At 41.9% G+C, this 14,004-nt stretch overlaps 1 protein-coding gene across 1 annotated transcript; it reads left to right on the plus strand.

Moving 5' to 3' along the window:
- Positions 1–11,904: 11,904 nt before the first annotated feature.
- Positions 11,905–12,886, plus strand: LOC120928472 (olfactory receptor 51I2-like). Its single transcript, XM_040339567.1, has one exon. The coding sequence runs from the start codon at positions 11,917–11,919 to the stop codon at positions 12,871–12,873; it is 957 nt and encodes a 318-aa protein (XP_040195501.1). The 5' UTR covers positions 11,905–11,916; the 3' UTR covers positions 12,874–12,886.
- Positions 12,887–14,004: the final 1,118 nt, after the last annotated feature.

Consider the following 14,004-nt stretch of genomic DNA (forward strand, 5'->3'; position numbering starts at 1 on the left):
AAAATTAACACTTTTGATTTCTCCCATAGACTTCTAAAGGGAGTTCGGCGGCGGCTTTACATATTAATTGCATTGCGCCCTGTGCTGCGCTGGTTCATGCGCCTAATTAAGGATTCATCCGGCGTGCCAATTAACTGCTTGCCGACCGCCCACCTTCATATTACGGCGGCAAGTCGGCTCCCCTGCACGAGAGCACGTTATATAACGTCGGCTCTCGCGCAGGCCACTAGGGGCGCGCACGCGGCCCCCTGCTCACCCCCGACTCCCGTGCGCGTGCCCGGCGGGCACGATCGCCGCCGGGCACACGCGATCGCTCGTTACACACACAGCTCCCGATCCTGTCAGGGGGAGGAAATGCTGATCCTCTGTTTATACAATGTATGAACAGAAGATCAGTGATTTCCCCTAGTGAGGCCACCCCCCCTAAAGTTAGAACACACCCAGGGAACATACTTAACCCCTTCCCCGCCCCCTAGTGTTAACCCCTTCACTGCCAGTGGCATTTTTATAGTAATCCAATGCCAATGGTCCCAAAAATGTGTCAAAAGTGTCCAAAGTGTCCGCCATAATGTCGCAGTACCGAAAAAAAAACGCTGATCGCCGCCATTACTAGTAAAAAAAATATTAATAAAAATGCCATAAAAATACCCCCTATTTTGTAAACGCTATAACTTTTGCCCAAACCAATCAATAAATTCTTATTGCAATTTTTTTTACGAAAAATATGTAGAAGAAAACGTATCGGCCTAAACTGAGGAAAAAAAAATGTTTTTTTATATATTTTTGGGGGATATTTATTATAGCAAAAAGTAAAACATATACATTTTTTTCAAAATTGTCGCTCTATTTTTGTTTATAGCGCAAAAACTAAAAACCGCAGAGGTGATCAAATACCACCAAAAGAAAGCTCTATTTGTGGGGAAAAAAAGACGCCAATTTAGTTTGGGAGCCACGTCGCACGACCACGCAATTGTCAGTTAAATCGACGAAGTGCTGAATCGCAAAAAGTGCTCTGGTCTTTGAGCAGCAATATGGTCCGGGGGTTAAGTGGTTAAGCCATGAACCGGCGCAGCGCATTGTTTTTAGTAAATCAGCCCCTATCTGTGTTTCCCAGTCAGAGCAAAGGCTGTCTGCTCAGGTGAGCTTAAATTGACCTGGGAGAGAGGAACAACACCTGAACTGGATCAGAGATCCCTGAACGTGTAAGAGAGGAGCCTGGGAGAGGTATAAACCCCGAACAGGACTTTGCAGGCTCTCTCTGGGATGCTCTGCTACAATATATATATATATATATATATATATATATATATATATATATATATATATATATATATATATATATAAAGCACATATGGCTTTATATGTGCTTTATAGATTATATATATATAAAAATAAAATACACTATAATATATATAAAAAAGCACATATGGCTTTATATGTGCTTTACAGATTTTTTATATATATATATATATATATATATATATATATATATACAGTATATATATATATCTATATAAGAAAATTCTAGTTAAAAGTGGTAAAATTGGTCCATCGTCAAGGGGCACCCCAGGAACGTGGGGGAGGAACTCTGGTTTCCAGAGACCACCGTCCACAGAAAGAATGGGGGGTTACTGATATAAGGGGGGAACTTTTATATCAGTGCCCCCTCATATTATTGTATTCACTCCCCCCTCAGACTTGCCTGGCGGCGCTGTCACTGACCTCCTCTCAGGTGCTCTGTACAGGGCTCAGTTAGACGGCTCCAGGTTGGTAGCTCTGGTTTTATCCTATAGTCTCCTCTCCACAGTCCACACATGTTTTACTTCTCCCATGACCCCCATTCTGGCGGCACTCCCACTCTTGACTCCTCTCCAGACTCCCCCTTTAGAGACTGCAGACATGATATAAGACAAGAGATGGTCAGAGGTTGCAAACATGGTACAAGACATGGTTAGAGACTGCAGACATGTTACAAGAGATGGCTAGAGACTGTAGACATGATACGAGAGATGGCTAGAGACTGTAGACATGATAAAAGAGATAGGTAGAGACTGAGGACACGATACAAGAGATGGCTAGAGACTAAGGACATGATACAAGAGATGGTTAGAGACAAGGGATATGATACAATAGATGGCTAGAGACTAAGGACATGATACAAGAGATGGCTAGAGACAGAGGACATGATAAAAGAGATAGGTAGAGACTGAGGACATGATACAACAGATAGGTAGACTGAGAACATGATACAAGAGATGGCTAGAGACTAAGGACATGATACAAGAGATGGCTAGAGACAGAGGACATGATAAAAGAGATAGGTAGAGACTGAGGACATGATACAAGAGATAGGTAGACTGAGAACATGATACAAGAGATGGCTAGAGACTAAGGACATGATACAAGAGATGGCTAGAGACAGAGGACATGATAAAAGAGATAGGTAGAGACTGAGGACATGATACAAGAGATAGGAAGACTGAGAACATGATACAAGAGATGATTGTGTGATTGAACTTACAAAAATATGTATACTAAACAGCGCTCACGTATGTGATAAACATACACATAAATATAAATATAGTGACAAATAAATATTGTTTAAATGTCCAAAAAAACTGATTAGATGAACCCGTGAATAAAAAAAAATGTGATAAAGTATAAAAGTTCATAAATGGTAAAAAAATCTTGTAATCTTCAAAATCTTCCACCACACCAGAAGTGATCAGTGAATCCTCCACCCATCGAAATAGTCACTCTTCAGAATGATTTGCCTCGCACTCTCGTGTTTCGGCAAAAACAGCATAAAAGATTTTCCAAAATCAAATATTTTACAATTTCTTTCTCTTTTTCAGATTTGATCTTGTCTTTTGGCATTTGGCTCATTTTATTTCATCAATTAGATTCCAAGTTGTATCTAGTATCCAGTATTCTCATTGTGTTCCACTGGCACCATCAAATTTCCTTCTCTGCACTTTCCCTTACTACTTGTTTGAAGCGGACCCATAGATCACAGTCGTCAACAACATACTCTAGTTGTTGGAACCAATTTCTCAGGTCAAGTTGAAATCATTCCACAATTTCAGGTGTCTTCAACTTTTTTACATATGGGCAGGAGGGTTGAATTTCAACTTTGCAGACAACATTGCACTACTATCAGAATGAAAAATATGACACAATAATCATGAAGCAGAAAAGGTAGGAGCCATGTAAAACCAAAGCTATGAAAATAAACCAAATTACAAATTGCAACTGATGCTTGAAGACCAGATCACTGAAGAAGACAATGGCCCGGATTCACATACATCGGCGCATATTTATGCCGGCGTAGCATATCTAATATACGCTACGCCGAAGTCGCGCAGAGAGGCAAGCACCGAATTCTCAAAGCACTTGCCTCCCAAACTGCACTGGGTTCCCTCGGCGTAAGCCGTCGTAGGTGGAAGTGGGCGTGAGTCATGCTAATGAGGCGTGACCCCATGCAAATGATGGGCCAAGCGTCATAGAAGTACTTAAATGTAACGGCGCATGCGCCCTCCCTTGACCGCATCCCAGTGCGCATGCTCAGAATCACATCGAAACAACTGCCTAAGATACGACGGATCACTGCCTACGACGTGAACGTTACCTACGCCCTATTCACGTACTACCTAAACAACGTAAAATACGATGGCTGTGTTCCCTGGTCCATACCTTAGCATGACTTGCACCTCATATATGGGGCTTAACTTTACGCCGGACGTACGACTTACGCAAACCGCGTATATTATGCGCCGGGCGCAACTACATTTGTGAATCGGCGTATCTCCCTCATTTGATTATGTGCATAGAAAATTAATGGGAGCGCCACTTGCGGCCAGCGTAAATATGCGCCCACGATACGCCGGTGCAGGAAAGTTACGTCAGTCGGATGAAGCCTATTTTCAGGCGTATCTCAGTTTGTGGGCACGGCGCATGGATACGACGGCGCATATTTACACTTACGCGGCGTATCTCGAGATACGTTGGCGTAAGTGCTTTGTGAATCCGGGCCAATGACTTCACCTATTTTAGAAGTATATCTCAATGCAATGGTGGTACCTAGAAAGACGTCTAGTTAAGGGGCAGGAAGGCAGCAGGCATGTTCCAGAGTTTACATCAAATTTGGTCTTCACCTTTACTTGCCACAATCATGTGAAGGTGCACCTATATGCTACACTCATTATTTTGACAGCTCTATACAGCAGCAAAACTTGAAAGATTACAAATAATTGCTCAAAGATGTCTACAGAAAATTCTGGGCATTACATAAAAGACAGCATTACAAATGAGTAAACTTTAAAGGGCAGCGGTATGCAAAATATACAAGATATTGTCACAGATCAAACTCTACGGCTGGCTAGACATAGCCTGCACCTAGCCACCAGAAACAAAATCGCAATGCCTTGGATGCCAGCACCTAGAATACAGCAGACCTGGAAGCCATCGAGATCCTCTGGGATTGAAACTTCAGCAGCTTACAGAACTTGACGGAGAGCACTTATTGCCCCATGCGTTGAACTGTATGGGAGGAACTAAGTCTAAGAAAGTTACACATATAGACAAATCATGTGGCAACTATGTAGGGAAGAGGCTGGGTCAGGTCTATGATGAATGAGAGGAATCCAGGCATACCCCAAGGTTCAGTGTTGGGACCCTTACTTTTTAATATCTTTATAAATGATATTGGGTTTGAGATCAAAAGTAACATTTCTGTCTTTGCAGATGACACCAAGCTATGCAGTGGAATAACGTCCTTACAGAGTGTCTCCAATTTACAAGCCGACCTCAATGCTCTGTCTAATTGGGCGACTATGTGGCAGATGAGGTTTAATGTTGATAAATGTAAAGTTATGCACTTGGGGGCTAAGAATATGCATCATACATACTAGGAGGAATAGAACTGGGGGGATCCATAGTGGAGAAGGATCTGGGGGTTTTAGTTGATCATAGGCTCAATAATGGCATGCAATGCCAAGCTGCAGTTTCCAAAGCGAGCAAAGTCCTTTCTTGTATTAAGAGAGGTATGGACTTCAGAGAGAAATATATCATTTTGCCCCTGTACAAATCATTAGTAAGACCTCATCTGGAATATGCAGTTCAGTTTTGGGCCCCAGTTCTCAAAAAGGATATCGGAGAACTGGAGAAAGTGCAGAGAAGAGCAACCAAACTGATAAGAGGCATGGAGGAGCTCAGCTATGAGGAAAGATTAGAGGAACTGAATTTATTCACTCTTGAGAAGAGGAGAATAAGGGGGCATATGATCAACATGTACAAATATATAAGGGGTCCATATAGTGAACTTGGTGTTGAGTTATTCACTTTACGGTCATCACTGAGGACAAGGGGGCACTCTTTACGTCTAGAGGAAAAGAGATTTCACCTCCAAATACAAAAAGGTTTCTTCACAGTAAGAGCTGTGAAAATGTGGAACAGACTCCCTCCAGAGGTGGTTCTGGCCAGCTCAGTAGATTGCTTTAAGAAAGGCCTGGATACTTTCCTAAATTTACATAATATAACTGGGTACTAACATTTATAGGTAAAGTTGATCTGGGGAACATCCGATTGCCTCATGGGGGATCAGGAAGGATTTTTTCCCCTGCTGTAACAAATTGGATCTCATGCTTTGCTGGGTTTTTATGCCTTCCTCTGGATCAACTGTGGGTATAGAATTGGGTATATGTGATTGTATGATATTATTATTATTATTTTATTTCTTATGGTTGAACTTTATGGACTTGTGTCTTTTTTCAACCTGACTAACTATGTAACTATGTAACTATATTTATACACCCTGCAGGGTGACGGGGTAAGAAACAGTACAAGTGTACTGTTAATACTACAGCATACAAATACATTGTAGATAAATGTACACTTCCAACCTTGGGGTAACAGTTTAGGGAAGACTCTTTTCTTATCCTCAACAACTGTACCCTGTGCCCAAAGCAAGCTCTATAAAGATATGGCTCGATGAGTATGATGTTGAGGAACTCGAGAGGCCTACACAAAGACCTAGGCCAGTGATGGCCAACCTTGGCACCCCAGATGTTTTGGAACTACATTGTCCATGATGCTCATGCACTCTGAAGTGTAGTTGAGCATCATGGGAAATGTAGTTCCAAAATATCTGGGGTGCCAAGGTTCGCCATCACTACCCTAGGCTCAACCAACTGAACATCTTTGAGATGAATTTGAATGCCGATTCCAAGCCAGGTCTTTTTGTCCAACATTAGTATCTGACCTCACAAATGCTTTTTTGTCTGAATGGACACACTCCAAAATCTTGTGGAAAGATTTGGCGTGGAATCTGTTAAATGACTATTGGAATGGGACATCCAACAAGCTGATACAGTATACGAGTGATGGGCAGATGCCCACAAAGTTCTGGACATATGGGCCCGGATTCAGAGAGATCGGCGCATCTTTAGATAGGCGTAGCACATCTCATATGCGCTATGCCGACGTAACATTGAGAGGCAAGCTGAGTATTCACAAAGCACTTGCTCCCATATTTACGCCGGCGTAACGTAAATGGGCCGGCGTAAGCCCGCGTAATTCAAAGTAGCAAGGCAGTGGGCGTGTTGTATTATAATAAAGCGTGACCCCATGTAAATGCATGGCTGAATGAACGGCGCATGCGCGCGCATGCTCAGAATCACATTGAATTTACTCCCTAAGACACGCCGGGTCCATTCATGCGACGTGAACCTACGCTCAGCCCCATTCACGTACGCCTTACCTAAACGACGTAAAATACGACGCTGTTCCCGCGCCCATACCTTAACATGACTTACCCCTGCTTTATGAGGGGTAAACTTACACCGGACGTACGCCTTACGTAAACGGCGTAGCTTACTGCGACGGGCGCAGGTACGTTCGTGAATCGGCATATCTAGCTCATTTACATATTCGACGCGTAAATCAACGGAAGCGCCCCTAGCGGCCAGCATAAATATGCACCCAAGATACGACGGCGTAGGAGACTTACGACGGTCGTATCTTGCCAAAATTCAGGCTTATCTGCTTTCCTGAATAAGCGTATAGCTACGACGGCGCACATTTTGACTTATGACGGCGTATCTGGAGATACGTCGTCGTAAGTCCTTTCTGAATCCCAGCCATGGTGTACAATAATAATTTAACATCTATAACAGTTTTAATAATTTGATTTACAAAATATTTTGAATACTATATCATTTATAATTCCCATTTTTTTTTAGCCAACAAGGAAACACACTTTAAATTCAGTTGAACAATAGTGGCTTGGGAACCATTTACTAGAGGATGCCCCCTAGGTGAGCATATGTTATTTCCCTTAAGGTTTCCTTTAAACAAGTAGATAAAAATAGGCATTCTGTTTTCGCTCTCATTAAATGCCTTATCATTACAGTTCTTTGATTGGTTCAGAAGGTAATTAGTGACTGTATAAATAAGAAGGTGATAGTAAGTAAACTAGAGGGAGTTCCTTGTAACATTTGAGTAAGTATTTCTGATTAGTATCATTATATTATGCTTGTGATTATTTTCCGAGATTCCAGTTAAACAGTATGTAACTAGCAAGTCACTATATGACCAAAAAATAGGTGGAAACCCATCATATTAATTAAATTATTGTTTCCACCCACTGAATGTTTCTGTTAATACTACAATATACAAAGACATTTTAGACAATTTTGAGCTAGCAGTTTGAGGAACGTCCTTTTTTTGTTCCATCATGACTGTAACCCTTTGCACAAAGCAAATGCTGAATATTAAGGAACTTGAGTGGCCTACACAGAGTCCTGACCTCAACCTACTAAACACCTTTGGGATGAGCTGGAACACCAGTTCTTCTTGTCCTCACAAATGCTCTTTTACCCAAAGGGGTACAAAATGCTACAGAAGCAGTCCAAAATCTTGTGGCAAGCTTTCCCATGAGAAAGAAGGATGTTAAAGCCACAAAGTCAGTGGGGTAGGGCAAATCCATATTAATGTCTATAGTTATGGCATGTGATATCGAATATGCTCATATACTGTAGGTTATATAAGAGTAGGCTGGCAGATGATGGACTTTATAGGCGTAATGCACATTAAAAATTATGTAAATTTATTAAAAGAGAAACATACAGAATAATTGAAAACATAAATAACAAAATGGCCGTTCCTAGAAGGGCCTGAGAACACAAATATTCACAACACACCACCTATAAACCAGAAAGGTACAGTATATTGAAGAGGATGACACCTGGGTCACTCCCTACTGGTATATATATAACTGTATGGTTTATGGAAGGCGACGTATCATGTACAGCTCAGCTTGACATGTTGCGCGTATTGAAAGGATGCTTCTTCAGGAGATTATGGAGCCTCCCACAACCCACAGCTGTGGGAGGCTTTGCAGCAATGCCAAATATATTAAGGCAAAGACAAATGTTTTTATGTTTAATTGTTTTTTCTTGAGTAAAGTGATTTCTAAAACTTCTTATTTATAGAACACGCCATAAGCTCCTGAAGAAGCGTCCTTTCAATACACGCAACATGTCAAGCTGAGCTGTACATGAAACATCGACCTTCCATAAACTATACGGTTATATATATATACCAGTAGGAAGTGACCCAGGTGTCCTCCTCTTCAATATACTGTACCTTTCTGGTTTATAGGTGGTGTGTTGTGAATCTTTGTGTTCTCAGGCCCTTCTAGGAACGGCCATTTTGTTATTTATGTTTTCAATTTTTCTGTATGTTTCTCTTTTAATAAATTTACATAATTTTTAATCTGCATTACGCCTATAAAGTCCATCATCTGCCAACCTACTCTTATATAACTTAACCTATCGGGACGTGGCATTGTTATATTTTTTTCATATCCACAGTTCCACATATGTTTTTTTCATTTCAAATACTGTAGGTGTAATGGTCAAGTGTCCACAAACTTTGAGAAGTAAGTATTGCGATTAGGAGTTTTGCATTTTTTTTTTTCACTGGCTGCTCAAGATTCTCAATATTCTTCATCAGATGATTTCTCATTTGTGCAGAAGCGATCGGTGGTGAGGGAAGCTTGAGTATCTCAGCTCTTCTTCGAAGGTACACCTTTACTTCAGATAGTTCGTTTTAGAGTCAGAGTTGCTTTAAATATATATTTCTGGTTCCCTTTGGAAGGGCTGTCCTGAAATCTACCTCATTTATTGTTTTATATCTATAATGTGACTTTTTTCAACTTTTTAAAACGTTAAAGCTCCAGGAAACCTAAAAGTATTCAATTGCAGTGGCCCCCACACTGCCATAATTAACTTCATGGTTAGTCTCTAGGGCATGGATGCTCAACCTGTGGTCCTCCGGCTGTTGCAGAACTACGAGTCCTATTTCATACATCTGCCTTTAGGAGTCATGCTTGTAACTGTCAGCGGCTTGCAATACCTCATGGGACTTGTAGTTCTGCAACAGGTGGAGGGCCACAGGTTGAACACCCATGGTCTAGGGGACGAGTAAAAGTAGTGTTACTTACATGATCCTCCACTGCCCATGCACTGGCAGCGAAATGTCCCTTGGCATCCTCATGTCCATTGCAGGATTATGGGCCCTGCCTTAATTTTTATGGCATCAGGTGACCTTGCCAGGGTATAAGGAAGGGGAGGAAGCAGGGAATGGTCTACCTGCACAGAGGAGCTTGCAGGAGAGAAGAATCGGGTAAGTAAATCTGATTTTCTTAATCCCCTATACAGAAATGAGCAGTTAACCTTTGCAGTCCGTTGCGGGGTGAGCCTTTTGAGCGGCCGTGCTTTGAACCTGGCGATTGACCTGTTGGGTAAGCAACTTCTCAATGTTACCGATGAGCTCTATCTGTACACATTATGTTTCTGCAGTTCTCTGATTATGTGTTCTTTTGTTTTATTTGATCATTTGTTTTATAGATTATTCCTCCTGTCTATGTATCGTGAAACTGGTAGAGGACTGGATAATCTATGGAAAAAAAAAGCAGATACCTCTTGGGGAAACCTTTGAGTACTTGTATACTGGCTTTAATGTGATCTATGTATGTCTTTTTATATGTAATAAATTATTTAACTTTTATTCAAGATTTATTTTTCTGTGTATCAGTACTGAGATAGTCAACCACAAAAACTTGTGGATTGGAGTATATGTTTGGTCAGTCTCAGTAACTGTCCTTACACTTCCATCCCTTCCCTTTTCTCCTATATCATTTTTGGATGATGGTACTTTATGTCTAGGTTTGGGCCTTGTTATTTGAGGCTATACTCAAAAATGTCCTAAACCTTTGCAGTGTAGGTGGAGCTCCACTGCACAGGAAAAGTTTAAGGTTGACCACCTGTAGTAGTCTCTTTTAGTATGTTGTCCTCCTGTAGTAGTCTCTCACCGTGGCTGTCACGTACCTGGTAGGAGTGTGAAATTATGAGGTCGGCCTCCCTTGTATCTCCAGCCCAAGCCCCACTGGAGGTGTAACAGATGGTGGCTAGGGTCAGGAGGAACACGAGTGCCTGTAAGTGTTGCATGCTCGGAGGTGCAGGTAGAGCATCCGGTAAGGAGCTGGACCCAGGGAAGCTGAGAGGATGGACTCAGAGACAGCGTTGAGCTAATCAGGAGACAGGAGAAATGTCACAGGGATATCCGGGTTCGGTAACAGGCAGCGAGGAAATCAAGGTATAAGCAGAAGCAAGGTCAGATGGGAAGCCAGGATCAGGAACCAGTAATCAGAGTCCAAAGCAGGGTCGTGGAAAGCCAATCATTAATAACTCGTATGTCTAGGGTCACCTTATGTCCGATAGGGCCATAGGGTGACTGAGAAATTATATCCTAAATTACAGGACAGGGGATATTACTGATGGCTCATATTGCAAAGTGTTAGTTTATTCTATGACTCATCTCTCTGTGTAGACTGTTGACATGCTAATTGAGTCTGGTCCAGGATCTCTAATTATGTATGCTAAATACTGTTGTGTGTGTGGAATGGAACTTGTCAAGCTGTATGCGGAGACAGAACATCTGTCTAAAGATATGGTTTGAGGGGAATTAATTGTGTGATGGTGTTTTGTTTGAATTCTGTTAATGAAGAAATGTGACTTCTCAGGTGGAGTGATTAGATCATGATAATTATAGCCCGGCACCGAGATGTCTGGAATGTTTAGCAATTAGCCATCTGAAGGTGTATTGAAGCCCCCCCAGGGTGTGAGGTGTGGGTGGAGAGTTTGATTGTTCCTTTCATGCTTAAACTGTATATAAACTTGAGAGCTAGCCATTAAAGTTGTCTTGCATTTGAAACCAGAACAGAGCTGTGTGTCTTGTGTCTGGGGGGAAATCTTATGGGTCGTGTTCGTTTGCCTGATTGTGGAGTGTCGATAAGCTGTCGTGGGTTGATGGAAGGTCATAAACGGTGGTGACCGTTACAGCAGTAGTTTTTGGTTAGTAGATCGAAAAATGCGATTGGGGTTTTGGTATTTTATTTTCTCAACCAAATATTGGGGGGCGCTTCCGTGTACACATTTGTGCGTCAGGCATAGGGCCTTAAATGTGACTCGGTCCTTACGGCCAGCCAATGGAGGGATCTCAGGGACAGGGTGATTGGTTCCCAGGGTTTTTTCCCTGTCACCAGTCGTGCCGCCATGTTCTGGACGACTTGGAGACAGGCAATCTGGTATTTTGGGAGTCCGAGGTAAAGGGAATTTGCATAATCTAGCCTGGAGTTAATGATTGTCCCTACCACTACTGCTGTATCCTCTTTCGGGATGAAGGGAACGAGTCTTCGTAGTAGACGTAGAAGATGGTAAGATCCGCTAACTACTTGTACATTTATAAGATACATTTTATACTGTATAACTATGTAAGCTAAGAATTTTTCTGTATGCAATTTTTATTACATTTAATTGTTTTATTTACCTATTTTAGGAAGTGGCTGGAATACAAATGCAGAATTCTACACTATCTTCTCCTCTGGTGCTGAGCCTGACATTTGGCACAATTTCGGATTTTAATTATGTCTACGGGGTGATATCATTGCTTGGCTTTTTGATGATAATTTTTTCCAACTTGACAATAATATATACAGTATATTTAAATCAGAGTTTACATGAGCCCATGTATGTTTTTATATCTGCCCTCTGTACCAACGACCTTTATGGAAGCATCTCATTTTTCCCCAGCCTAATCGTAAATCTGTTTTCTAAGACTCAAATCATTTCCTACGCAGCCTGTATAACGCAAATCTTTTGCATCTATTCCTATGGGTCCTGTGAGATGGCCATGATGACGGTCATGGCGTATGACCGTTACATGTGCATATGCAACCCATTGAGGTACGCCACCTTGATGAACTTAACAAAGGAATTTAAGATCATTATTGGCGTGTGGCTTTATTCTTTTATCTCCATCACTGTGCATACTATGCTGACAATGCGACTCCCTCTTTGTGATAATGTCATCCTGAAGATCTATTGTGATAACTGGTCGGTGGTGAGACTCTCCTGCATTGATACCTCAGTCAACAACATTTATGGTCTGTTTCTTACTGTAAAAATATTGGGGGTGATGCCGTTGCTGGTCTTTTTATCTTACGTTAAAATTTTGAAGGTTTGTGCAAAGTCAAAGGACAATCTTTTGAAAGCAATGCAGACCTGCTCTCCTCAACTGATATCTTTTGCAATTTTTGTTATTGACAGCCTCTTTGAGGTTATACTCTATCGCTTGGGGCCTGCCCAAGTACCCTATGGACTTAGAGTAGCCATGTCATTACAGTGCCTGGTGGTGCCACCATTTGTAAATCCACTTCTTTATGGAATAAAGATCCGAGCAATAAAAGTGAGAATACTGCAGACTTTTACATGGAAGAAAAGCTATATGGAAAAACAAATTGAAAGAACTTAAATAGCAGAATTAAATAGCAGAATTACAGTGCCTGGTGGTGCCAAAATTTTTAAATCCACTCCTTTATGGAATAAAGATCCGAGCAATAAAAGTGAGAATACTGCAGTCTTTTACATGGAAGAAAAGATATATGGAAAAACAAATTGAAAGAACTTAAATAGCAGAATCCTTTTTTTCAAAAATATCTACTACAGCCCATGTTTAACCAGAGTATAAAGAAGAACCTAAACTCTCGAAGCTGATCCCAAAAGAGGCAAACAGAGGGGCGAAGGGCTTGTCACCAGTATTGTCTATGGTCCATCTTCAGCTGATCACTACTGACTTACCATGACTTGGTGACAACATGTCTGCCATCTTGGTAGTGGAAAGGCTTTGCTAACTCATGTCAGAGCTAACTGTGGATTAAACTTTATGGAGGCCCCTAGGTAGTCAAAACCTTGGGCCCCTCTGACAGTTTTCTGGAGGTTTCTAAAATGTGTGTTCTAGTGGGATAACATTAAACTAAGTAGCGTGAATGTTGATCTCTAGATCAGTGGTCTCCAAACTGCGGCCCGGGGGCCAGATGTGGCCCTTTGCTTGCTTTTATCTGGCCCTTGAGGTACTATTTCAACCACTGATACAAATAGTGGGGCATAATTCCTACCAATGATGGGGTGTAATTTCACCCAATGATGGGGCACAATTTTTCCCAATGACACCAACAATGGGGCCCAATTACACCATTGATTGGACACAATTTCTTCCAATGACACCAGTGATGGAACACAATTCCTTCCAATGGTATTTAAGAAGGGGTGAAATTCCTTCTACTAACACTAAGGCCTCGTACACACCACTGGATCTATCCGCTGGGATTGATCCGCGGATCAGTTCCAGCCGATAAATCCGGTCGTCTGTACGGCCTAGCGGATATTTATCCGCGGAGATTTCTCGGCCGGATCGATTGCTAAGAAATGTATCCGCTTAAATCGGGTCCAGCGGATTGATCCGGTGGTCTGTACAGACTCACCGGATCAATCCGTCTGCTCCCCTCCCTCGCATGCGTCGTAATGATTCGCCGCATGCGTGGAAGTACTTACCTTCCAGCGTTGCGCACGTCGCTGCGTCATCATCGCGGCGACGGCGCGACAC

Source organism: Rana temporaria, chromosome 2 (genome assembly GCF_905171775.1).
Source record: "Rana temporaria chromosome 2, aRanTem1.1, whole genome shotgun sequence".
NCBI classification, from domain to species: domain Eukaryota; kingdom Metazoa; phylum Chordata; class Amphibia; order Anura; family Ranidae; genus Rana; species Rana temporaria.

Excerpts from the sequence above, each read along its gene's own strand:
- LOC120928472 (XM_040339567.1), top strand. The coding sequence starts at position 11,917 with ATGCAGAATTCTACACTATCTTCTCCTCTGGTGCTGAGCCTGACATTT.